General features: G+C 53.7%; 1 protein-coding gene across 7 annotated transcripts in view; it reads left to right on the top strand.

Moving 5' to 3' along the window:
- Window positions 1-1,702: 1,702 nt before the first annotated feature.
- The window catches only part of AIFM3 (apoptosis inducing factor mitochondria associated 3), a 49,915-nt gene continuing 25,801 nt past the window's right edge, over window positions 1,703-25,816 (top strand). For 2 of the 7 annotated variants that reach the window (XM_030025756.1, XM_030025752.1), the window contains exons 1-3: window positions 2,118-3,512; window positions 13,486-13,637; window positions 21,161-21,374. In XM_030025756.1, coding sequence (XP_029881616.1) covers window positions 3,418-3,512; window positions 13,486-13,637; window positions 21,161-21,374 — 461 coding nt within the window. In that variant the 5' untranslated portion in view covers window positions 2,118-3,417. The other 5 variants (XM_030025757.1, XM_030025758.1, XM_030025753.1 and 2 more) reach the window with 5 other exon arrangements.

Here is a 25,816-nt window from a genome sequence, read left to right as displayed (position 1 = left end):
GGATCCAGCCTGGAAAGCAGGTCTGGGGGTGTCAGGCTGTCCCCCGCTGGGTTACAGGGGTCACCCCAGCGCCGGCCTTGCACCCTCTCCCCAGCATATCCCTGCCCTCCCTTCCCTGCCAGCCCTCCGTGTGCCCGGGTTGGACAGGATGCAGCTCTGCCTGTCCCAGGCTGCATGGGGGACCTGCCTATCCCCATCCCTGCTGCAGTGGCCTGTGGAGGGGTTAATTTGGGGGTGGTGGAAGGTGCAGGGCTGCGGGTTGTCATCGCCCTGACCCCTGCAGAGCTGGCAGGGAGCTGAGGGTAGGCAGCATGGTGGGCAGCTGTCTAGCACTGCTGGCATGGCCCTGTCAGCCCCCCAGTGAGACCCGCAGGCCCTGCCGCACAGCATCCACTGCCCCCACCAGCAGCCCCAGGATGGCTAAGCACCCTGCCACGTGCCCCAGGGTGCCCGGGGCAGCCCAGGAGCCTGGCAGGAGGGGCAGGACCTGCCGGTGACATTCAGGGCTCCCTCTGCCCTGGCAGAGGGAGACTGAGGACATTTCAGTGACAGACCCTGTGGTCCAGGCAGTGGCCAGTGTGGGACTGGCGTCAGAGTGATGGAGTCAGTGCCCGGAGCCCAAGGCTGCACTCCAAGAGACGGTGATGGCGAATGCCCAGCAGCTCTGCAGTATTTATGGGGAAGGGAGGACCCACAGCCATCCCTCAGGGCTGGGGCTGCCTGCACACCCTGCTGTCATGGGTCCTTGCCCTAGCCCAGTCACCCCATTGCAGGCAGAGCTGCATTTCCCACTGTTCCTGGGGCAGCACAGCCCCACGGTGCTGCTTTGTCCCTCCCCGGGAGCGATGTGCTTGGCTCCACAAGGTGCAGCAAACCAGCCCCAAATCTCGTACTCTTGTAGTGTCAGCTGAGCCTGACCACCATGGCCTGCTGACAGAGCTTGCTGTTGGGATAATTCCCTGCAAAGCCATTTGTCAACTCCTACCAAGGCCCAGTCCTTGCTCTTTGCTTGGCAGCTGCATGGGAGTGTTTTTCCACAGCAGAGGTCAAAAATCCTGCTTGCTGGGTAGGGAAACGGAGGTGGCTGTTGCCTGCCACAGGTCCCCACTGCCAGCAGTACTGCATCCCGTGGGATGAGCTCTGCACCATGACCCAGCCAGGCACAGCACCACGTGTGGGGATGCTCCTGCTCTGGTGCCTGCAGACATACCCAGTGGACCTGGTGTCGCTTCTCCTGCCTTAAAGCTGAGGCAGCTCCACAAGCATCCACAGTGCCTCTGGCAAGGCTGTGGAAGCATATGGCTCCCTGGGGCTCCTGCATTTGCAGGCTCCATCCGTGGGTAGTTTTTTTAACAGCAGTGAAAACCACAGATGAACAGCCCAGTTTTAAGCCTCTCACCTCATTTGGAGCACGGAGCAAAGAACTAAAGCTGTGCATCAGAGGGCAGTGAACCACCCGGACAACCTCAGGGAGTCATATCATCAGGGTGTAAGACAGCAGCGACCCAAGACAATCTGTATCCGGGGGAGAAAAAACCTTCCTCTGTATCCAGTGTGGTCTCAAAAGTCATAGAGGTAAAATAGAGGACGTATTTGGGGCATGCAATAAGAAAAGGCACACGGAGATGCTGACACTCTCCCCAACAGGGTATGGTGGAGAAGGAAAATAGTTTACTGGTGAGAACAGAAACGTGCCAGGCAGGCAGGAGGGGGCAGAGGTCCCTGTCTCCAGGGGGAGAGCAGAGAAATGCGAATCCAGAAGGAAAATGTAAGCCAAGTGACCCGGGAAAGGCCGGCCCAGGTTCCTTCCAGGAGGGCAGGAATAACCCCGGGGGCCGCCGCCGCCCAGCCCCGCTCCACCCAGCGGCAACAAAAACGCCTCTTGGCGCGCCCGGGGCCAGCGTGGCCCCCCACGGCACGTCTGTCCCGGCGGCGGGAAGGGCCGGCGGGGACCCCCCCTCCCCTCCCGGTGCTCCGCTCCCCGCCACCGGTGCCGTCTCCGGGGCGGGCGCCTCGCCCCGCCCCGCCCCGCCCCTCCCGGGGGCGGCCGCGCTCCCGCCCGCCGCCCGCCGCGCCGGCACCCGCCGCTGCTGCCCAGGTAAGCGTGGGGGGGTCCCGTCCCGGGGGTCGTTCCGGGGGTGGTGGGGTCCCGGTGCGGGGCCGCTGCCCGTAGCCTTCCCAGGACCGCATCCGCGCCTCCGGTCGGGAAGCGGGGGGGGGGGGGATCGGGCGGTGGGAGCAGCCGCTGCCCGCCCCCCCCCCGGCAGGCGCGGAGATACCGGGGGCCCCGCACCGGTCCCGGAGGCTCCTCTGCAGCGGGAGCTGCCGGCAAGGCCGGGGCCGGGGGAGAGCGGGCCGGCGGCCGCCGCAGCGGTGCGGGAGCGCCGCTTGTTTTCGCATCTCTCTTGAGATGCAGCAATTGCTGAAGAAATTAAAGGAGGAAAAAAAAAAAAAGGGGTGCGATTGCTGTCGGGGAAAAGCCGCGTTTCTCCTGAATCTCCGGTGTTGGGGTCCGTCCCCCCAGCGTGTCCTTCAAGTTTGTTTGTCGCCGTTTTGGGGGACTGTAATCCCACCTGGGCAAACAGCTCCGGTTTCACAGACCAGCCGTGGGGGACTGGGACAATGCAGACGCTCCAAGCGGTACTTGCAGGTGCAAATCTGCCTTTGCATGAGTGCGTGGGGAAATGGTATTAGCAAAAGTGTGGGTAACTGCATGGTCTCCTTTGAGAGGGAGCATCCAATTCCGAGTGTGGTGGATGGAAGCTGAAATTGGTGGTGGTGTGCTTCAGCTGTTAAGTCTTGGAAAACATTGCTGTGATAAACTCCTTTTGCACTGCTTGCAGCTTCTGTAGGGAACGCAGTTTTCTCTTGTGCAGTTGTGAACTGGCAGTGATAGCCAGCAAGAGGAGGACTAGGCTGCCTGTAATAGAGCGATTGAGAATTAAAACTCTTTTGTGTTGTGAAACGTTTTGATTTTTGCATCAAGCAGTCTGCACCTGGGGACAATTTTCAGCATTTGCACTTTTTATTGGCATACCTTTGAGATCCGAACCAAATCTCATGTTTAATTATTTCCAATCCAGCTTGCAGAGGACGTGTTTGGAGGGGTGGCAATGACAGCGCTGCTGAATGAGCCTTTAACCTGGAGCCTATAAATTGCTGAAGCAGCAGCCAGTAAAACAATTGTGGCTAATTGTAGCGGAGTGTTCCCGCTGTGCTGCTTCGGGAGCCGGCGGGGCACGTTAAGCGGCAGCTTTGTAGCTCTCTGGGCTGCCGCTGACACAAACTCCTGGTGACAAGGTGAAGTGCACCAGGACGCATCCCTCCCCGTTCGATGGGGCCATGCAGCCCATCGGCGGGCCTGTGAGCTGCTCTCGGCGTTTTGCAGCCTGAGTTTTGCTTCTGTTTCTTGGGGCCATGGGAAAGCAAATTACCTGGCAAAGCCAAACCCACTGTTTGCTCCAGGTGGGTGCAAAGCAAATCTCGGTTCCTGCCAGGAAGCAGCTGGAGAGGTAAAGGTTTTGTGGGGAGGGATGTGCTGAGAAGTGGGCAGGGGCTGGGGGCTCCTGGGGAGGCAAGGTGGTGGAAGGAGCAGGAGGGGAAGGAGGGGACCGGTGCGGCTCTGAGGGTGTCAGAGTCATTGGGTGTCAACGGCTGGGGGACCCCTGGAGTGGGGGCCAGGCAGCAGGGTCGGGATGGGTATGGAAATGGCAGGAAACTGGGAGCAGGAGGGTTGGGCAGAGGGAAGGGGGAACTGGCTGGAAAGCTGTCCGGGGAGGGGAAAAAAGGGGGTGAAGAGCTGGAGAAGTAAAGGGGAGGTTGGGGTGCTGGGGAGAAGAGATAAGGGGGTTCCTGTGCACCAGCCCCCTTGAGTTTGGCTTACCTGCTGTGTGGGCAGGGGACAGGCAGCGGTGCGTGGCACGTCCCTGCGAGCGTAGTGTGATGGTGTTGTGGGTGCAGCACCTTTGAGGTGGAGGGATGGGAGGCAGTTACACTAACGAGGATGTTTTCCCCCCAGTTGTGCACCCCATGCTGGGAGGCCAGTCTGTGCAAGTGCTGGGAGCTGGGGCTGGGGGGAGAGTTGTGGGAGCCCCGTGTTCATCCTTTGTAGTGCAATTCCTGAAAAAAGTGATAGCTTCAGGATGGAGACCCATCTATTTTCACCCCCAAATTATTTTAAGTTCTCCCTGCCCTAAAAACATCGCCCCCTCTCTTTTGTGTGACTTGGTTGTCTTCCCTCTGGCTCTTTCCAGGCTTTTCTTGTGGTGGGCAAGCCCTGTGCACCTCCCAGGGATCAGAGCAGGGCTGCTGCGTGTTCTCTTGATAACACAGAGTGCACAGCATGGTCCGTGGGGCGCAGGGAAGAGCCTTGGGACCCCCGATGCTCCGGCCACGCCTGGGCTGTGCTCAGAGTCCCGCGTCCAGAGGAGAGACCTGTTTTCCTTGGCAGCAGAGCCCAGCTTGTCCTGGAGATGGGGCAGTTTGATTCTGCTGAGGCAAGACCTTGCAGGGACGTGGAGCTCCTGATGCTAAACTGGGGAGTTTCTCCTCGTGGTTGTGGGCTGTGGCAAGCCTGGCCATGCCCAGGGTGGTGGAGCAGGTGGAGGATGGACCCTTGGGTGGGCAGAGAGGGAGGCTGCGGGCAGCTGGGGGTGTCAGCAGGACTTTGTGCCAGCAGCTGCCTTGGTTTTTGGTGGAGTTGCTCTCTGCAGGGTTGCTGGAGATGGCGGGAAGGTGCCTGTGGGCTGTGCGACGCTGTAGGTGAGGCTGTGCTCAGACAGCAACCGGAGCCCAAATGCTGTCTCACTGCCGCCTGCTCTGTGCCGTGGGGAGCGCGGTCTGTGCGCTGCGGGGTCTGTGCCGGCTCCTGCTCTTGCCAGGCTGTGCTGGGACAGACTGGGACTGCTCCAAGCTGGTGGCCCATGGAGACTGGCTGCTTTTGGGGAGAGAAGGAGGTCAGCTGCAGGAGGGTGCTGTTGGGCCTCTGGGCCAAAGCCTGGTCCCTGGCAGGGCTGGGGAGGCATGGCAGGGGTACTGGGGGTCATGCCAGTGTTCCTGGGTGCCAGGAGGGTACTGGAGCAGAGGCAGGTGTGCTGGCTGGTGGACTGCAGGGACTCTTGGGATCCACCTTATATATTTTTATTAATGGCCTCTGCCCACAAAGCACCTCCTTGCTGAGGAGGTGGAGGTGAGAAGCATCGCTGGTGGCTGGAGTTGCCCCACCGAGCAAAGACAGGGGAGAATTGGGGCATGAGGCTGTGCATGGGGGGACCAAGAGTGAAACAGGAGCTGACCTTCAGGGGATGGCAGAGGAGGACAGTCTGGGTGTACTCATCAGGGAGAGGGGAGACGTGGAGTCACCACTCTTAAATCTTTCTAACATTGCTGTGCCAGGCGTGGGAGGACCTGGTGGAGGGTGGTGGCCCACCGCATAGTTCTGGCAGTCACTGTGGGAGTCAGAACTAGAGCAAATCCCCAGAAAAGTAGGAGAAACGGGCAGCCCTTGTCTTAGGAGGACACCAGGAGTGTGTGTGCGGTGCGTGGGGGCTGGTGGCGTGGCAGGGGGTATGTGGGGGATCAGGGTGGGTATGTGCCTGGCTGGCATGGAGCCACACAGGGCGATGTGTGGTGAGATGGTGGGGCTGGGAGACAGGGTGCACTGCTGGGTGCCATCTCACGGGGTGAGCAGGTGGGTGGGAAACAAGGGCTCTGGGTCCCGGTGAAGGTCAGGACTCAGTGGGCAGGGGAGGTGCCCTGCGCCCAAGGACCAGAACCTGGGCTGCCCCATGGGATGGGCTGCGCTTCGCAGGACGCACCGGAGAGCTGTGGTGGGGTCTGTGCTTCACTTTGTTTGTAGGGTGTGTCCGAAACGGGTCTGCTGCTGGGACTGCTCCACGGTTCCCGCTGAGCCATGTGTTAAAGACAATATTTTGCATGTACGGAGAATTGGCAAGGAGGCAGCTCTGCGGTAGATAGGGTACCGTGTGGGATCAAGGGTTGTTTTTTTCCACAGTGGGGACCAGAGTCAGCGCCAGGTCTTCCCTGCAAGTATGGAGAGTGCCAGCAGATGCTCTGAGCCTCCAGCCGCCCCCTCCTCTTGTGCTTCTGCTCGGGGGGTGCAGCCGGCAGAGCTGGGTCTTGCTGGCTAGAAAAGGCACGCGGTCCTCCTTGCTCTGCAGAGCAGGCAAGGCTGTTTGCAGGCACAAAAGTCTTCCACGGGATGTGGAGCTGCCATGTGTCCTCTGTTCTCTGACGTGCTCTGACATGGACTCTTCAGAGACATCCACGAAGGACGTCCCGAGAAGAAAGTGCTGAGTACTTCAAACGGTGATAACATCGCTGTGAGTCGAAAAATTATCTGCAGTAACTGATAATGCTTCTGAAGGACAAAGTTCTTGAGGTAGAAATAGGCACATGTTTGCAAACAACAGAACTGAGATACAATAAAAAGAAAATTTTATTGTATGCAGGGGCAGTTAAAAACCAGCAGCTCCTGTTGAGTGTGGAGCTGTTGGACATTGCCTTAGAAGACGTACACTACAAATGACTGAAAACTAGAAAAACAAAGCTGCCACAGGGAAGAGAGGTGGAGAGATCACGGACGCAGCTGGACTCCTGGTCCTGCAACAGCAGGGACCCGCTGGCCAGAAATGGCCCCGAGGACCCTGGCAAGGGGCTGTGCTCAGTGCTGCAGAGGAAGGCGAAAAACCCCAGGGACCTGTGCCAATCTGCCCTGGGGGAAAAAACTCCTTCCTGACCTCTGAACTGGTGATCGGCTGTACCCTGAGCATGTGATCAAGACTTGCCATTGGGGCTGCCTGTCGGGGCTGCCATGGCTCCAGGGGAGACCAGCACTGCCCGACCCCTTTCCTTCCTCCCCTGGAGGCATCTCAGGGGCTTCCAAGCATGGCAAAATACTCCAGAAGTGATAGGCCTGGGAGAAAAGATGTCATTCCCAGTCCCGCAGGAGACCATTGGGTGCTCCAAAGTTTTGAGAGAGTGCACATATTTGAACATCTCCATTTCCCATTTCTAATGGGTGCTGCATCTGGCAATGGAAGAGGTATGGATGGGGAGCTCTGGGGTGGTCTCCAACTGCCAAGAATGGATTTCTTGGTCTTTGTAGACCATTGAGTCTCAACCTTTTCCACTGATACCCATCTGAAAAGGTCTGGTACCCTTGGGCACTCCCAGGTGTTAGTGGGTCTTCTCATGTCACGTATGGCATTGGGTTCATTCTCCAAAGCTTAAAGCAGGATTAAGGTTAGATCCAGGTTGGTATCTCGCCCTGTTCAGAGCTGGAATTGGATCAGATGACCACCAGAGACCTCTTCCAGCCTGAATTCTTCCATGATCCTGTGGCTACACAATAGCTCTTCAGTGCAGTGCTCTCAGGTGTGGGGTTCAGCCTGTTGCCTGCAAGGCGGAGATGCAGCCTGTGATGCCTGACATTAACGGCTGCAGGACCTCCTGCCGCAGACACGTGAGGCTGCCACCAGGCTCCCAACCTCTCCCAAGTGTCTTGGTGTCCCTGGGGTGAATGCTGGACATGCAGCGTGCACAGCGAGGAGGAGACCTTTGAATGGCAGAGGAGTGACATGGAGCTGCTTGGGCAGAAGGTGCAGAGCAAGAGGTGCCATCCTGATGGGAGATGAAGGCCAGCATGGTTATGACCACAACTGCATTGGGGCTGCCATGTCGCCCTCCCTGCATTAAAAGCTGCCGAGTGGTGTCATGTCTCTTGGGTAGGCCCTTTATCCCACTCTTCTTGGGAAACAAGCATCCCAGGGGCCCAGGCTGCCTGTCTTTTCCATTGTGGTTTTCTTCAGTCCTCTGAACTGAGAAGTTCTTCCTCGGCCTCGGGGAAGGTCTCTTCCTCATTCTGAGGGAATGGCTTCCTTAGAAGGTATCTCTTGCTGTCCTGGTGTGTGTCCTAGAAGAGATCTTCCTCATCCTCACTTGTGCGGACCTTGGTTGTCCATGAACATGCAGCCCTTTTGCTCCAGACTGGTTGTGTCAATGAAGAGACAGAAGTCATCTCCTTGGGAACAGAGCAGGTCCCAGATCTCCCACTTGGTCACCGTGAATTCCAGTGGCTCCTCAGAAACCTCCTCAAAGATTTTCCAGGCACTCTGCCAGGTTTCTTCCTAGGGCTCACCCCGGGTTTCTTCCAGAGCCTCCTGCAGAGCACTGCAAAGCAAGTAGAGTTCAGCTGGGGTGGAGATCTGCATGGAGAGGGCAAGGCTGCTGAACCCTGCCAGCACGCAGGCATTGGAGCCTGGTTTGCTGGACCCATGGCAGAGACCATCCAGGCATTTCCAGCTGGGGGAAGGAGCAAGTCCAGACAGTGGTGCCTGGTGAGCCTGTTCCCAGCAGAAATCAAGGGAGGAGGAAGGTTGGCTGAGCGCTGGATCCTGGAGCTTGGTTGCTGGTGGTGGCAGGATGCTCCCATCGTTGTCTTCTTAACCTGGACTGATGGTCATATTCTTGAGCCCTTAGACCTTGGGAACCTGAACTGTGTCCTCAGCAGCCCCAGGGCTGGCTTGAGCCTGGCCCAAGAGGAGGATGAGACAGTGGAGAAGGTGCAGCTGTGGGAGGACCTGGGACTGTGTCCCTGCAAAGACTTGATAATCTGGGATTGTAAGACCCGGAGGCTGAGGTGTTTCTTGTTCTGGCAGCCACGACCAGGACCCTCAGGGGTTGGCAGTTGCTCTAGCTTCTTTGGCTCTTCCATCCTCAGGTCCTGTGGTCCAGCCCCGGTGCAGGCTGCCTTTTCTGGGAGCAAGTGGTGGGTCGGCACCACAGCCCCTGCCTTCTCTGGCCTCGCACCCACCAGCCCCTTGTGCGAGGAGATCACGTCAGTCTTCTTGCTGACATTGGGGGGTCCCACATCACTGAGGAGAGGAGATGGGAGAAGGTGCGCGGAGGGGAGGCGGAGATGTGTCACCAGGACTTGAGAGGAGGGGTTCAGTGGGGTGGGGAGGGGACAGAGCTGCCCTGGGAGGTGGCAGGACCCCCCCTCTCAAAAGAGTCTGGCTGGGGAGGGGGACAGCAACGGGCCAGGGGTGGGAACTTGTGCTGGGCAAGTGGGAAGGGGATGAGAAGAAGCCCCCTCTCCCCCCCCTTCTCCCTCTGGTGGCACCCAGGGCTGACTTGGCCAGGACCGGCAGGCAAGGGGCAAGTCAGGTCAGGACGATGTCCGTAAAAAGGTGAGGGTGCAGCCAGAAGCTCGGGGAGGGGATCTGGAGGAGCCAGGAGAGGCCACAGGGGCAGCTGGTGTCCACATGCACCAGGCCTCCCTTCCACTGAGATGACCCTGTGAACAGTGTCATGAGTGTGTCCGTGCTCAGTGCTCCACAGGGAGAGGTCTCCAGCTGACATCCCCAGCCAGAGTTAGCTTGGATTGCAAACTAATTTATCTGGGAGATGCCCATGTCACTGGGCATGGCTCAGTGCTCAGACATGTGCCAGATTTCTAGGCAGGCAATACAAAATTATTCACAGCAGCAAAACAGATGCTGACTGTGAAATGTTGCAGCTGCATACAATGGACCTTGGAGGCCAGGTGATAAAATGACACCGTTTCAATAAACACAAACTAACGCTCAGGGGAAAAATACTAATTATACCTACAACGTACTATATAGTTATATACTTACCACATTACCACTTGGAAAAGATTTTGGAGTCACAGCAGAGCATTCAATTAAATAGGAGCCTGGGGCTCAGCAGTGAGCAGAGAGGTAAATACAGCGCTAATAAAAGCACTGTCAGTACTGCACCGTCTCTCAAAAATGGTGCAAGCTCTGGATCCTGATCTGTGCATGGGTTGCCTGAACCTGGCAGGAAACGTGGGCTGAAGTGTCACCTGCCTTATTCTTGCCTGCTTGTGGCACGTAAGTGCTGTTGTCCACCTCTCTGACAGCGGTCATCTGGGCTGAGCTGCGTGGTCCTTCTTCTGGTTTTATATCCCTCACCTGCAGTGAAAACTTGATGTTGCAATATTGCAGTTTTACTGCCGTGCAGTGGAAGTGCTTGGGGTTAGTAGTAGCGCTGGATTGTTTTCTACATTTCTCCTGTTGGATTGTTTTCCATGTTTCTTCTGTTTGGGAGCAGGGTGGTTTCTCTGGTGGTGTGCTCTTGGGCAGTGCTCTCTGTGGGTGATGCTGGAGTCCTGTTTTGCAGACAGCCTGTTGCAGGGCTGATTCCCCATTCACACTGGAGTTTTTAAAGATGGGGCAGTATGTTCCTCAGCACCACAACAATTGCCTCATATTTTGATAACCCACTCTTTGTTGCCCTCTTTGAGCAGATGCTGAAGGTGTTCCTGTACAGCTGTGAAGCACAGAGCGTTGTTTTGTTCAGGGAACATATTATGAACTGGTTTACTGAGGCACGGACATCAGCTGCTTGACCTTGTATAGGTCAGTGCATTACCTTTCAAGAGCTAGCAAGGTTTTACGGATGATCCTGAGTTCAGTTACATCATGTTCTATATGAGCTTATTTCCCTTTCCTAATGGAGAGGAGATTTTGGCCATGATTCCTGCAGGATCCAGCTCCATATTGGTACCTCTGGATGCTGCTAGCGGTGACACAATCCCGTTGTGTCCCATGAATCGGTCTGGCAGGGCAGGCTGGTGCCTTTCTGCAACCAGCTGGGTCTCAGTTGACAGAAATTTCTGAAACATCTCTGTGTGCTTGCTGGGACTGAGGCTGTGGGCAGCCAGACACCTTCTCCTCTGGTAGCATCAGCTGAAATCCTACCAAGAACCATTTTGCTTTTGCCTGGTTAACTCCAGGAGTGGAGGAGGGACACCCAGAGATGTGTGCTGTGCTCTGCTCTGACCTGCTCTAGGACGGCTCAGTCAGCTGGAGCACAGCCTGTGCCTCCCAAGGGCCCAGGGGGACCATCAGTGGGGAAATTAGGAGATGTGAAGTGGGCCTGAGGGCATGGCTTCAGATTGCCATCTTTAAGGTCCAAACAAAGCAAAGGCATTTCAGACAAATGGCTGATACTCAGGGACAGGAGCTCTGACATCCTGAGTCCCTCCCAAAACCAGCCAGACCAGCTGGAAACCAGTCCCACGGCCATCTGACTGCGCATCAGCATCTCTGGGGGGTTTGGAGAAGCCATTAGACTGCGCATCAGCATCTCTGGGGTGTTTGGAGAAGATTGAGGCATCCCCTGGTGAGGCACATTGGGGAGCCACCCTTCTGCCATCCACCCCACTGCCTGCCCGGGTGGTTGGGGGGTGTTTGGGGGTCCCCGCTGTGCTACCCCACATGCGCAACATCCCGAGGGCTTGCTCCGATGCTGCCTGGGCAATGCCTGCCTGGGGTGTAGCCCTGTCCTGCCGGCACAGCGTCCACTTTCTGCTGCAGAAAACCCACAGCAAATGGCTGCTCCGGGTTAGCAGGGGGTTTGGTTTGCTCTTGAGTCGGCTGTGGGGATCAGCTATCGCGGACCTCAGGGTAGGCTGGTTGCCTTCCAGAAGAAAGCCCAGCCTCTGCGTAGGTGACAGTATCTTCGTTTCAGCTTTCTCATTGCTCTCCTTTGCGTGGCTCATGTTGTCTCATTGGCGCGTTCTGCTCACAGTGGCATCTCATTTTGGTATGAACTCACTTAGGTCCGGTTTTACTTTCCCTTCTGGCTTGATGCTGAGGATGTCCTGGATGTCCCCCCCCAGCTCATCCCCCATCACCCACGCCTCCTTGGCACTCACCTCCTGCCTCCTTTTTTGCCAGCCTTTGCATAGTATTTTATTACGTGTTTTACACTACATTACTGTCCTGTATCACTGATACGTCAATGGCTTGAGAATCTGTTTCTCTGATACAAAGCCATTTTCCCTTCCTTCCTGCCAGTTTTGGCAAAGGGCCATGCAGCAGTTACTGCATGGGACTTCTCTGCGGTGTTCTCCCCAGTGCTCCCAAATCTTCCTCTGCGTTTGTGCACTTTCTTACATGGCATCTTTTTTTGCATTTGCTCTTGCATAAATATTGGCGTGCTGCTTTCCTTGGATGCTCTTGCGAGAAGAGCTCTTGGCTGTCCCCTGCTCTTTTTAATGTTCCCCCTTTGCAAATGAGCTTATTTGGCGGCTCCGCACACATCTGATCCCTCTCTGTAGTCTGCAGGCAAGCTTGTCTGTTTTTTGTCCTGTTAATAGTCTATCCCAAACCGGTACCCCTCAGTGCCCATTATCAAATGGCAAGTGTCCGCTTTGCACCCCGCAGCAAGGCACTGGTCTCTTGTTCCTTTGTAGCCTGGATTACTTATTCAACATACTTCAGGCTTTGAAGGTCCTCCTGCAACGCACCTGGGACTTGGTGGAGGTCATGCCATGCACGGCAGAAGGGGAGTTGGAAGGTGTGCAGGAAGGAGTGTGTGTGTTTTGGAGGGATATAGCTGAAAACAGAGGGTTGCATCCTGGTATTTTGAGTTGGTCATTAAGTAAAGGGGAGGAATTGCAGTGCTTGGTGTCTGCCTCCTGGCACTTCTGTATTATTTTCTTCCCTTCGAAAAGATCTTGAGGCACTTTCTAAGCTGCAGAAAAGCCTACTTTGCCTGTGTTAAAATATCCTTTGGAAATGGTTTTAACTTCCTGCCCAGATTGGAAGGCTTTGTGAAAAATATATGGTGAAGCCATAGTAAGTCAGTTCAAGTACAGGTATGAATGGGTAAAATTAATGAAATGTTCTATTTTATTGCCAGTTGCATTGTATGAATCTTTGCTGTTTTCAGTCAAGGAATATAATCAAAAAGGTTTATCCTACTTCTTAGTCTGTACCAAATCTGAGAGCACTATCAGTCAAAGCTAACGAGATAAACACAGCTGGAAGTGGACTATTTGCCTGTCCCACTTAAGACAAGATTTTTAAAATTTTTAATAGTATAAAAAACTGGGTTTTGGTGCAAAATGGCCTGATACTGAAAACCCAAATAAATAATTGTTCCAAAGTGAATGGGATTTCTGCAGGAATGAGCATTACTGGAAAGGGGGAACTTGCAGGACTGGGCAGTAAAGCAGATTTCTTTCTTCTATCACCTAATAATAAAAGAAAAAAAACCGACTGAAATGTATTTATGGTTTAATCATTGTATTTGGGCTGTGACCTATGCGCGTAGAGATTTAATTCGCAAAGGCAGGGCTTTGGAAAGTTATTAAAGTCTGAACATAAATGATACGAGGGTTTCTGCAATTTTAAACTTTGAAAGGATGATTGAATGTATAAACTTCATAACCGAATTTACCGGCAACTCCCAGCGTCACGTTTTCCCCTTGCCACTCGGTCACCGGGGGTGCGTGGGGCTTGGCACGACTTGCCCCCGTGCTCCACGCACCCTCTATGCTCGTGCTGCCCGGCTCCTGCCTGCAGCTGTTGGCGCAGGCAGCAGCGCTGCTCGCCGGCTTTCCTCCCTTCCCTGCAGCACCCGCGTTCTCTGCCCGTACTGGTTCTCACGGAGCTTTTCTACCCGACGCAGGTTGCGAACGACGCCTGGAGCCTGGGATGGCCGAGCGGGCGGTTTATCACGCGAGGATGTGCCCGTGCCCTCGCTGACCTGCCCCCCGTCCCCGTCCCCGCTGCCTGTCCCGGCCGGCGCCATGGGAGGATGCTTCTCCAAGCCCAAACCAGGTGACTGACATCCCGCCGTCTCCGTGGGGAGAAGTAGGTCAGCGGCAGCAGCGGACGCTGGCCGGGAGAATGTTAATTCTCGGCTCCCGCGGGGAGGATTACGGGCCCATTAATCCCCCCCAAATTCCTCGGTGCTCTCGCTCCCAGGCAGGGAGCTGTGCGGGGGCTGCAGTGGTGCCGGGGGACGGGAGGAGAACTGAGCCGGCACCCTGCAACCCCATCCAAACACCCGCTGCCAGCTCTTCCCCATCCCATCTCCTCATACCCCCACCACCCTCCCCGCTCCTGCCTTCCTGCAGCGCCGGAGGGCAGAACTGCCCCCCTCGTGCCCCAGGGTGGGTTTGTGTGACAGCCGTCCCCGTACCAACGTGTGTGGCTCTGGCACCGTCCTTGCTGCTGCGGCTTTGCTGCTCGCTGGCCAGCCCTTCATTTTGTCCCTGCTGGAAGGGAACGACCAGCGAAGGAGCAGGACCACCGACTGCTTGATTTCTTGGTGCTTTCTCAGTCCCACCACCCAGGCCAGGTCCTGGGGCTGCTCCGCTCTCTGGATTTTATTTTCTTGGCGAAGCTTATCCCTGCGTGCTGCCGCCAGCGGGGAAAGCAGCTGCAGGCACCTGGACATCAAGGATGTTCCCCTTGCCCCGCATGCTCCCGCCGCGGCTGGGCTGGATGGGCTCCCTGCTCTCTGCAGTTTGGCGAGGGTGGGCGTACATAGGAGAGGAAGGGGCTGCAGTGCAGGCTCCATGGGCAAACTGGCTGGTTGAGGGAGGTCTGGTGTGGAAGTGACAGCGTTAAGCCTTGTCCTGAGACCCGGCTGGCAGCCTGGGCACGAGCAGGCACCGCCTGGTCACCCGGGCTCATCATACCCAGCAGCACCCGCATCGCCCCAGCGCCGGTCCGCAGGGACCGATGCTGGTGCGTGGGGGGCTGGTGCGGTCGGCGTCGCCGAAGCTGCCTTCGAGGAGAGCTCCCATCCTGCTGCTTGTTTTGGCCACCTAAGAGGGAGCTGAAGGACCCTGTCCTTGTTACCTGCTTGTGCCCAAGGGCAAGGGGAATCGGGCAGTCACGCTGATTGATCAGATCAGGCAGCATCCACATGTAGCCTTTTTGGGTGGAAAAATGTCTTTTGGGGACCTTTTATTGGCAATTTGTCTTCATTGCCTCAGGCAGTGGGGATTTCAGGTTGAAGGACTCCAAAGGTCAGAAGGCCAACACGAGTTGTGTCTGCAACCCACTGAGCATCCACTGAGTGAGGTCCTCTGCCTTTGCTTTGCAAGGCACAAGGGGAAAATACAGGTGGTTTTCTGCCCTTGACCTGTACTGGGATTATTTTATGGGTCATTGCAGTGCCAAAGTAATATGGCATTGGACACTGTGAACTATAAGTTTTCTTTTGTGAAAACTCATGCTGTTTATATCCTTCCTTGAAACGTTTAAGGAGTGAAAATGCATCCAGGAATAAATGCCTTTGTTGACTAAAGTTGTAACAAACTCTGCTGGCAGTTCCACTTTATTTTGTATACCATCAGCAAAACTGTGTTTAATCTTGGACCGGTGGAGGAATAAAAGCGCTCTGCAGGCATATCTCCTGAACTGCAGATTTTCATGTAGAGCTGTATTTGCATAGCAGGGCCAAATGACTGAAAATGCCATCCTGTAGTGTAGTGCTCTCTCTGCAGCTCTGGTTTTGATTAGCAGTCTTCAAAGGCTTTTGACAAGCCTTTCCCCAGTCCCTGCTTAGCACACCACTGACTGCGGTGCTTCATTTCAGTAGTTATAAAACCTGCAAATGCAGTGAGGTAAACAGATGCATTTGCAGATACCAATTGTTCTGGCAAAGAGGCTTCACAGCCTTTTTATGATATTGGTCATTCCCATTTCTTGCGGGAACTGTGCACCATCAGAGTTAAGTAGTGGACTTTCCTGCTTCTAAAAATCCGCCTATCACCTGTACAAACAAGAAGAAAATCACGCAGGGACAGAACAGGGCTATTTTCTCCATCAGTGCTGTTTTGACATGAAGGGAATATTTCAGGCGCAGCCTGAAGTCAACAGAATTTATTTAGACACCTTTGAAAGATGTATATGAGGTCCTTATCTGCTCCATCATCTTATATCTGAGAAAGACCCTCAGTCCCCCTGAGAACCCTCAGCGTTTCTCGAGATAACCTTGACACTGCACCACACACATTGTTATGTGCCAGGAAGACCTTTTGATGAGCAGATCACCGATACAAGGGCTTTGAGGAGTGGAGTCCTGTAACAGTAAATAACTATGCTGGTTGTACCGGAGGCCAGCCCTGAAGTCTGGCTGCTGCTGCAGCACCCGACCCCATCCTGATATTCAAGTGTTTAATTAAGAGCTTATGTTCAAGCAGCGAAGTAATCTTCTGTTATCTCTAGTGCTGCAGTCCCGTGATGCCGGATCCTCTTCTGAAGGCCCAGTTCTCAATCTCTGCATAATTTTTTTTCCTCCGGTTTTTCTCCGGGTGCGTGATGCATAAGCGATGAGCTGCCAGCTGGCAGTCTGCGTGGGATCCCAGCACCCGCTCCAGGAGAGACAGCCAGGTCAGGATGGCGGGTAAAGGGAACCATCGTGCGCCAGTGACTGCTCGGTGTGAGCTGCAGCAGCACCATCTCTGCACCAGGCGTGGGAGAGCGGCTTGCAAGACCTATAAAGTTGTGATTATTTTATTTGCGCTCAGCACTCGATGATGGGGCAGGGCAGCAGCATGTCTGCGGGTGAGCTTTGCCCTCGCACAGAGGATGCATTTGGCTCTGAGCAGGGAACACGTCCCCTTCGCAGGGATGCTGCATGCTGTCGGAGGGGGTGCCGTGGGCTGTGTGTCCTTCTAAGGTTGGCTCTGAGGGTGCGCCCAGGCTTGGCTGGCAAGTCCTACCTCCTGGTTTTTGGGAGCATGGCATTTGCTGAACAGGGCATCTGGAGAGGGAGGGTAAAGCTGCGCGTGTTTGACATGATGGTTTTGTCGTTAGCTCTGTCATTTTTAATAGAAATGGTTTGGAGTCTCTTTGAGACCACCTAAAGTAGTTGTCATCGAGGACAGCAGTTACGAGGCAGCGAGGGCGAGCCTGGGGGGTGCCTGGAGAGCGCAGCTCTGGCAGGGCAGAGCGAGACCCCAAACACGTCCTGCAGCAGAGGATTTGCTCTGTGCTGGCTGCGGGAAAATAAACCCTGCTGGGGTAAACCGGCCTTTCTGGCTGTGCCCACCGCGCCCCGCGGGTCCCTCCGTCGTCACTACCCGTGACGCTTTTCTGGTTTCCGCCGCTCTCGGAGCCGTCGGGACCGTACAGCCTGTACGAGGCTGTTCCCTGCCCTCGGTCCTCATTTGCCCTGTGCCAGCAGCCCCTAAGCAGCAAACCCTGAGGCATCGCGGGGTTTTGTGGGTGGGGAGGGCAGACACGGGGCTCTCCCCTCCGCCGGCCCACCTCCTCCATCCCCCAGGGCCAGGCATCTTCATCTCACCCAGACTCCCTCAGGTTCCAGCCAGCTCTTGGCTCATGCCAATTCTGTCTTCCCCTGCACTGCCGTATTAACTTAGTATTTTCCTTGTTTCTACTGTTTAAAGTATTACACTTTAAATGGCCTGATACCCGTAGTTTAAATTTAGCCTCTAGAAGGGCACTGAGCCATACAGGGAACCTAATCCTGTGATAAAGAAGTCTTGGGTCATTTAATTGCCCTAATTTTTTTTAAAAAGGACCATGGCCCTGCACTGCAGCCCAGCCACCCTCCACTTGCCAGCACCTTGCTCAGGGGTTGATGCCAACATTTCCAGCCTCGTGTCGCAACTACCTGCCTAAAAGCAGGCAGAGGCTTTGACTTGTCCCACAAGGCTGTGATAGTGATGGAGAAGGAATAAATTTACAGGAGATGTAATGGAGTATTAATGACTGACTGCCAGCTGTTAATGACATGAGGCAAAGCACAAGAGCATCGTGGCCACAGTGTGGAAAAAAAAAAAAAAACAAAACCCTGAGCCAGCTGTGATAAATGGGGTCGGGATGTGGCTCCTGGGTGTGCACGTAGGGGTCCCAGCAGTGCTCTGACCTAAAGGCTGAAAACCTGGGAGGAAAAAAAAAAATTGGGTCAAAATTTATAGTCTTGACAAGAGTCTGTATTTTAAGCAATCTATGATTTTGGGCAGCTGACTCAGGATTTTTGAATACTAAGAGCTGGCAGTGCTGAGGTGTGTGTGGATGTGTGGTATTAGCACCTGCTAATGCTCAACTGTTTCATCTGCTTTTTTGTATATTATGGAATACTTCCAGCCCTGGCCTCCTGGTCCTTCATATATATATATATGTATGTGTGTGTGTGTGTGTGTGTGTATAGATAAAAAATACATATATATTAAAAATCTACATAAACACACAAAACCACATACATATGCATATATATGTATGTAAGTGATGCTGGTGGCACAGGGCAAGCCAGCATATCTATATCTCTAGATGCATACATATACATGCTCGGAGAGCAGAAGTTGCTCTGCCCTGGAAGCTACAGCTGTCACCCTTGTTCCCACCAGCCGTGGCCGGGGCAGTGCTGCTGTGTGACAGCGGTGGCCTTGGCTGGACCCTGAGGAGTCGACCACCATACAGATTTGCAGGCATGTACCTAAAACTTTCCAAACAGTTTGCTTTAAGGTCAGGAACCTCTTCTAGCAGTTACAGAAAATGACTGTCAAAGGGATGGAATGCGCTGGACCCAGCAACACGGTGCCAGCCGGATTTCAGAATTAAAATTGGGTTTATAAATATTTCATTTAAATGTCATTTTCCCTGATGGCAATTGAGGCAGTTTGCTGGATCAGCTCAGGTGCCACTGAGCCCCGGATTCCAGGAGGGATCATCCCTCAGGAATGCAGGTCTCTGGCCAGGGGGACACCCCATGCAGGGCCGGGGGGGACGAGGAGGAGGAGAAGGGGGGATAAAGGGTCAGGGAGAGGTGGGTGGGAGTTGCCCCCCACGGAGGCAAGTGGTGAAGTGTGGGGCCCGAAATAGGAGGGCGGAAGACTTTATACCTCTTTTTTCCTCTGGACATTTGTCCAGCAGTGTTGGTGAGTGCCTAGCTGGGACGGCTTGGAACGATGTCACGTACTGGTTCAAGAGAACTGCTGCTTTTTGCATATGTTTTGCTGACTGAGAAAGAAGTGAAGAGCTCAGAGCTAAATTTCCATCTTCATACCTGTAGGTTCATACGCCTGTGGATCAGCGAGCACTCTGGGTGTTCACCTGACCCAAATGTAGTTTGGAAAACAAAGCTCTGGGCCATGGGGCCAAATGAGAGATGGGGGTTGTTCCCTGCAGGGTGAATTTACCAGCACCAACATCACCACTGGGGCTCGGAGCCGCTGGCTTCGCTGGTGCCAGCCCGGTCTCATCCTGTGACCGAGTCGGCAGCAGCAGCAGCAGCATGCTGCCCAGCTCCGGGGTCTGGCCACAAGGATGTGCAGCCGCATTCGCTCCAGATAAATGTCTGATCAACTGTGTAATCGTATGAAATGATACTCCTGTTTCTTTGACTGAAAGTATTTCACAGGGACTGGCATAAATGGATGTTCATTATATTTCCTAACTCTGTCCTGGAAAATCCATGTCTGCTTTTCCAAATGCCATGGGAAAGCAGCCTCTTTGCTGGGTACCTGAGAGGGCTGGGCTGCTTCTGTAATGCTCCAGGAACAAATTCGCTCATAGCAACATTTTTTTTTTTTTTAATGCACGGTGCTGGGCCTATTAGTTTGCAGTAACTCCTGCAGCTGGCAGCTGCAATAACGCACATTTTCTATTGGTTCATTGTGGATACACAGAAAATTGCTTTACTGGATCTGTCTGTCAGAACCCCTGGTGAATCCTGCCCCTGGTGAGTGTGAGGATTTGGCACTTTGACAAAAAGCCGCCCCATCCCCTGCCCTGCTGAGCTGGCACAAAAAGCAGAAACTTGCAGGAATCTTGAAACAACTGCCTGCCTCCAGTGCCTGACGGCCATGGCCACTTGCTTTTCTCCCTTCCTAAATGAACGACCTTCCTCCTGACCTTTTCTTCCATCGTCCTCTCAATGGACTTACAAAAAATGGCATGGGGCAATGAAGAAAGCTGGGAAGTCCCAGCACCCTTCTCTTGCTGCAGGGCTCATCCCGCTCTTCTGGGGCACGTTGTTCCCCTTTCTTTGCCTTTCTTTTAACCTGTTTAGGTCGTGAGCTTTAATTTTTATCTTCTGAACAGCTTTTCCTCATCGTGACATTTATAAGATGGGGAAAGCTCAGCAATCTCCCATTTACTTGAGGCACTTCTTCAGTCTCTGGCACTTACCCCCTGGCTTACTATAGAACTCCCCTGGGGTTTGTTATAAATATTAATGGCTTTAGTTTTATGAAGTGCCTAGGAGCTAAAGTGATGTTTTTCCCTTTATGTTGTGAGAGCTCATCACCAGCCTCCTCTGACGCTCCTGCGTCCAGCCTGCTCCCCCCGGGCATGGTGGGTGGGCGTGCGGCTGGGTGGGCGCACGGCGAGGCCGGGTGAGCGCTGCCCTTTGGGGAGCTTGGATGAACATCTGCGTGTCTTCACCTGGGTGGCCGAGGAGAGCCCCCGTGCTCCCCCTCCATCCCTGCCCGGGGAGGGGAGGACGGAGGGGCAGCACCCCGGCTGCGCCGTGCCAAGGGCTGCCTTGCTCCGTCCCTGCCCTGTGACAGCACCCAGGGCGGCGGTGGGGCCGAGGGGACCCGCTGGCTCCGGTGTCCCCTCGGGTGGTCGGGGGGATGCGCTGCGCCGGCATGAGCAGCTCCCACGTGTCCCTGGGTCCCCTGGTCCCCAGGCCAGGGACGCTTTTATTGTCAAACCTGTTCAATGGTGTACACCTAAGTAAAACGGACAGTCCTTGCTTTTCTCACTTAATGCTGAAGGTTTGCTCTACGCTGAAATAATTTTGCATGAAAAATATTTTTTTATTTTTTTTTTTTTTTATTTTTTTAAAATATTATTTTATTTTTTTTATATTTTTAAATATTTTTTTTATTTTTTTTTTTTATTTTTTTTTTATTTTCCTCATGCAGAAATAATTTTGGATATTTCTAGTTCCTTATTAATTGGTCTCCATCTAATGAAGCAGCTTTATACACCATGCAGTGTTGGCTTTCTCTTTCAGTTAATGTTATCTACAAACAATTAAAGGGTTTTTTGAAGTCTGTCTGAGCCCTAGAGGCCTTGGCATGCCTCACATTTAGCTGCCTGAAGCTGTTTTCCACTAAACAGGACAGGAACTGTGACTGAGGGGTTGTTCTGCACTGATGACTAACGTCAGCTTGCAGGAATATGTACTTTATGCATGCAAAGGTGCCCGATGGAGAAAGAACAGTGGAATAATGGGCTCGGGTAATCAAGCCGAGTTTGATATTAAATGTTTTATCTTCCCAAGCAAGCCAACAAAAAGTGTCTGTTCTGGCAGCAAATGGCAGCAAAACCTCTGGCTTCATTTTAATGAAGGTTTCTGTTTGTTCCTGCAGTTGAAGTGAAAATTGAAGTTGTGATACCTGAGAAGGAGAGAAGCAAGGAGGAGATGTCGCCCAACGGGAAAGCCAGCCCCCTGATCTACAAAGTCAACGGGACTGCCCGGCATTATCACCTTGAGGAGCATCCCATTGCCAGCAATCCCTACCACAACCCAAAGGACGTGGTGGAAGCGTCTGTGTGCCACGTGAAGGACCTGGAGAATGGACAGTAAGTGCCTAAAATTTTTGCAGGTAAAACTTCAGAGACCTTATAACCCAGACTGAAACCCCTATCTTGTTCTTTAGAGTTTTTGGAGATGATAATTTAATTTAGTAAAATATTTTTTTTTTTCATCTTAAAAAATGACATCATGGACAAGTGACAACTGTTTTTTACCAGAAGGTCTGCTGTTCCCTGCATGGTCCACCCTGGGACTCGTCTTAGAAAGATGTGATGTTCTGTAGCAGAATTTCCGAACAGGCTCTGCTCAGCTTGCGTTAGATGACCCTGACAGTTTTTTTTATAAATTTATAGCCTTAGTAGCTTTACAAAGCAGCATGAGTAGTGCATGGGTGGAGCTGATGGGGCAGATCGTGTGCTCCATCACTTCTGCAGTGCCTTGCTTTTCTAGCCAAGCTTATCTCTTTCAATTTGCTCTTTCACCAAGGATGCAGTTTTCCAAATTTTTTGCTAATGGGAACGCACTTCGGCTGTGTACAGTTTCACTACCCTGATTTAAGAGTTTTCTGAAGTCTAAAAAGTGCCTGTCCTGGTCACTGTGCTTTACAGGCTGGTGTTTCTTTTCTGGGGTAGATGTGCCTTTTCTGCAGCATGTTCCATTAGTCTGATGGCCAACATCTCAGCGGGCTCTGTCCTTGCATGAGAGAAAACATAGTTCGAAATAGCTTTTATTCCAGTGAGGGAGTGATGTCAGGTGTGTGGGACACAGCAGGAGTCTGGCAGCTATTTGCTTTAAATTGAACTATTGCTTGTGATAATATTCTAGAATAATCCATGTACTACAAGCTACTTTGTGCTAAACTTAAGGGGCTTCATCGGTTATAAATTCTTCTCATTAGGTAAGTTCATCTAGGAATAAACTGTTTTTTTCATTGTGATGGGAATTTATGTATTAGACTGTTCTACAAAGGGATGCACTGGACTCTGTTGGATTAAATCTTCACGTGATGAGGTGTGGGTGACTCTGCAAGCTCTGCTGCAGCTCAGAGAAGTGCTGGAGGGCCATCAGGACCTGGGGGCAAATGGCCTCCTCCAGTGAGAGGTGGGGGCGAGGAGTCAGTGGAGATGCACGGGACTGGAAGGCAAGCACAGTGGCTGCGGGGCTGCGTCTGGGAGGTGATGGGCCAACCCAACTGCCTCCTGCGCAGGTGAGCAGCAACAGCAAGGCTGGGGAATAGGGGACCTGGGGCAGAGCACGGGCAGTGACCGGGATTGCCTTGAAGCCGGAGCGAAGCAAAAAGGGCAGCCTATCCTGGGAAATACTGGTTGCACAGGGAGGGTCCTGTTCCAGTGTCGAGACGTAGCCTAATGGCTGAACACCCAAGTGTTGACGGCGGCAGCTTCGGCTGACTTTGTGTTCGGGGTGTTACTAAAAGAGTATGCTCTGCTTTAGTGCCCCAGTGCAAGAAGGACATTGGAAAATGAGGGCTGTGATAGATACATTGAGTGGAAAGCATGCAGTATAGTAGATTAAAAGATTCGAAGAGCTCTGCTGGGGAAGGCGGCTGCAGTCTGTGAGAACATAGCTGGCTGCAGGCAGCTGTAGCAGGGAGCTCCTCAGCTAAAGCCAGGGCTAGAAACTTGCAGTGGTCTGGAAACTGGACTCACGCTTCAACCATGTGTGCAGTCAGCTACTGAAACACACTACCAAGTACGGCAGCAGACTGGCCATCACTGGACATTTTAAGTTGAGGATAGCTTTTTTGCTAGCAGGCTGAGTCTAGCTCAAAAGAGAGGTGTTGCGAGAAGGTCCCGTGGCTCACGTAAGCAACAGGGCAGACCAAAGGAGTCCCTTCTCGCTCTGATACCCAGAGGGATTTTCTGGGATACTTCCCAAGGAGTGTGCTGGGCAGGGGTGTGCATGGGCACAGCAGCAGAGTGGGGCACTGGCACAAGGGTTTTGCCACCTCTACATTGTGTTAGTGGAATCTGCAAGCACAAGGTATTCTTTCTGCCCACTTTTTCTGGCTTTCTGGTACCAAGATGGTCGCAGGAGAACCAGTAAAAGATACTGAAGGATAAACTCTGGCACTGCTGTACCCAGCCAGCCTCCCAGCAGGCTAACTGGGGGACGTCAACAAGCTGCAGACAGAAAACAGCCCCCAGTGCTCCCTCAGCTCCTGAGCAAAGGTCCTTCGCAGGCCAGAGCTGAGTTTTAGCTGGTGCTTCCCAAGTGGGGAGTGGAGTGGGGCAACAGGACAAATTCCCAACTGTGTAAATAGCTCAGCAGGGAGCAGCGCAGCGTAAATCATCCTCTCGCTCGCTCTGGAGTGAGTGTGGGATCGGGAGCCTTGCAGGTGGCTGTGTGCTGCCTTGAAGACACCAGGTCTTGTTTTTGACTCTCTCAGATCACAGTTCCTTGGGTAAGTTGTAAACTCTTTCACTTATCTTATCTTCCCATAGAGTGATAGTTGTCATTTAACCACAGGTTTTATCTGAAGTACCGCACAGCTGAGGAATGCAGTAGGACTTGTACTACCCTATTCCCCTTGTGCTGTCGGAAGGACCTCCAAGTTCCAAGTGTCCTACATGGGGAGGGAACAGAGCTGCATCGCTCCAGAGTGGGGCTGCCAGTTTACTGGGACAAAACAGCTTCCAAGGGCAGGCATGATGAGCTCTGCTGCTGTTTTCACCCGAGGTGGCAAGGGAATTGAGCATTTGCCATTACTCTAGTGGGACAGTTGATGCAGGTGGAGCAGGCACCTGCACGAAGACTTGCCCAAGGTGGGTTTGAAGGTGTTACAGGAGTGTGGGTGTCCTAAGCCCCGGTCTCATCTCCATGGCTGTGAAGCAGAGAGCGGGACAAGTGTCTCTGTAGCCTGGGTGCAAGTGAGGGGATAGAGTTGGGTTGTTACCCAAAGAGGAGTGAGCATGCAAAGTGAGACCCATTCTTCTGTCACCCTGGGACCTATCGTGCATGAACAGCATTCAGGGATCACACATGGCCAGTAGCTTTCTTGAGCACATGGGAGCGTGCTGCATGCACAGTGGTGTATTCGGTACACCAAATGCAATGTGCCAGGCTTGCTGTAGAGATGGTCCACTTGGTGCAATGGGAACAACCAGGATTTCCAGATAAACATCAGGTTATGCGGGGACAGGCTTTCTGGCTGGAAGAGGGGAAGCTTCCAGGGAACAGCAGCTCTGCACTCCACACCCAGCTCCCTGCAAAACGAGGGCTCACTCATTGTCTCTCCACTTTCCTCCATGGTTAGCTGGAAGACTCTGCTGTAGGGAAGTAGCTGCTAATAATTGCGTTGGCAAGAGGTTCAGTGCCTCACACAGGGCCATGGATTGCACAGGGGGTATCAGGGCTGTTGTTTGGAAAGGGAGCACCTGAGTGGTGAGAAGAGAAAAGGAGGTGAGGACGGGACACGTTGGGATGAAGTTCTGGTGGAGACACAGTGAGGGAGCAGAGAGTAAAGATCTGCTCAGTGGAGACCATCAGTCTCACTCAACGATGCTTGGGCAGCCTGCACTGCCCCTATGGCTGGAAAGCCACAGAAATCCCCTTGGCAAAGATCTGGGCAGGTGGAGGAATGGGGGTCTCAGCCCTGGACCCTCCTGCATCCCAATCTCCAGACTCTGCAGAGAGGAGCAATGGGCAGCCTCCTGGAGATGACGAATGGTTGAAAGACTTGTATTTCAGTGGGTAGTGCAACTGCCTAGTATAATGCAACTGCCTAAATGCAGCCCAGTTCTGTATGTGGTGTGCAGGGCTTGGAAACTCTTGCAAATAAAAGCACATGTTGCAGCTGCATTGCAAAACCTGTGCCCAGCCAGCCTGCAGCGAGCAGAGCAATGGGGCACAGCTGGCTGGGTGCCACTGGGCACTGGTGAGGAGGCATGCCATTCCCGGGGAGACCTGGGCAGCCAGCTGCTGTGGGCAAATGCACCCGCTATTTGGGGACACTGCACCCACGCTGCGGCCGGTGCAGAGGTGTTTACTGCTCAGCACAGCCCGGCTGAGCCAGAGGGCTGCAGATCAGCTCTCAGTCAAGCCAAGGGAGTTGAGAAGGATTTCTGAAAATGCTGCTTTCCAGCACTAATGGCATTAATCATTCATTCAGCAGATGGGGATGCTCACTGGCAGACAAGGTGCATGATCAGCAAAGAGATGTTTTTGGCCAGGACAGGGGTGGCTGGAGCCTTAGCCTGGCTTGGCTGGTCAAGGACCAGGTGACTGCAGCTGGGGAGGTGTAACCCAGAGAGCCTAAAAATTGCAAAGCTTTGTGTATAAAGGATTCCTGCTGCGCTAATCACGCTTTTGTCCAGGGTACGACACAAGCAACTGTTGTCTTTCAAAGAGCACTTGAATCTCGGGGGCGGGGGGGGGTGGGGGGGGGGGGGTGGGGTGGGGAACGGCTTGAGGGTTAAGTTGGCTCCTGTGCAAATGTGGGGCTGAGTGCCAGCAGCACCAGGGAGGCAAA

This window comes from Aquila chrysaetos, chromosome 9, assembly GCF_900496995.4.
Source record: "Aquila chrysaetos chrysaetos chromosome 9, bAquChr1.4, whole genome shotgun sequence".
Lineage (NCBI taxonomy): Eukaryota > Metazoa > Chordata > Aves > Accipitriformes > Accipitridae > Aquila > Aquila chrysaetos.
This window is presented reverse-complemented; position numbering and strand designations above follow the sequence as displayed.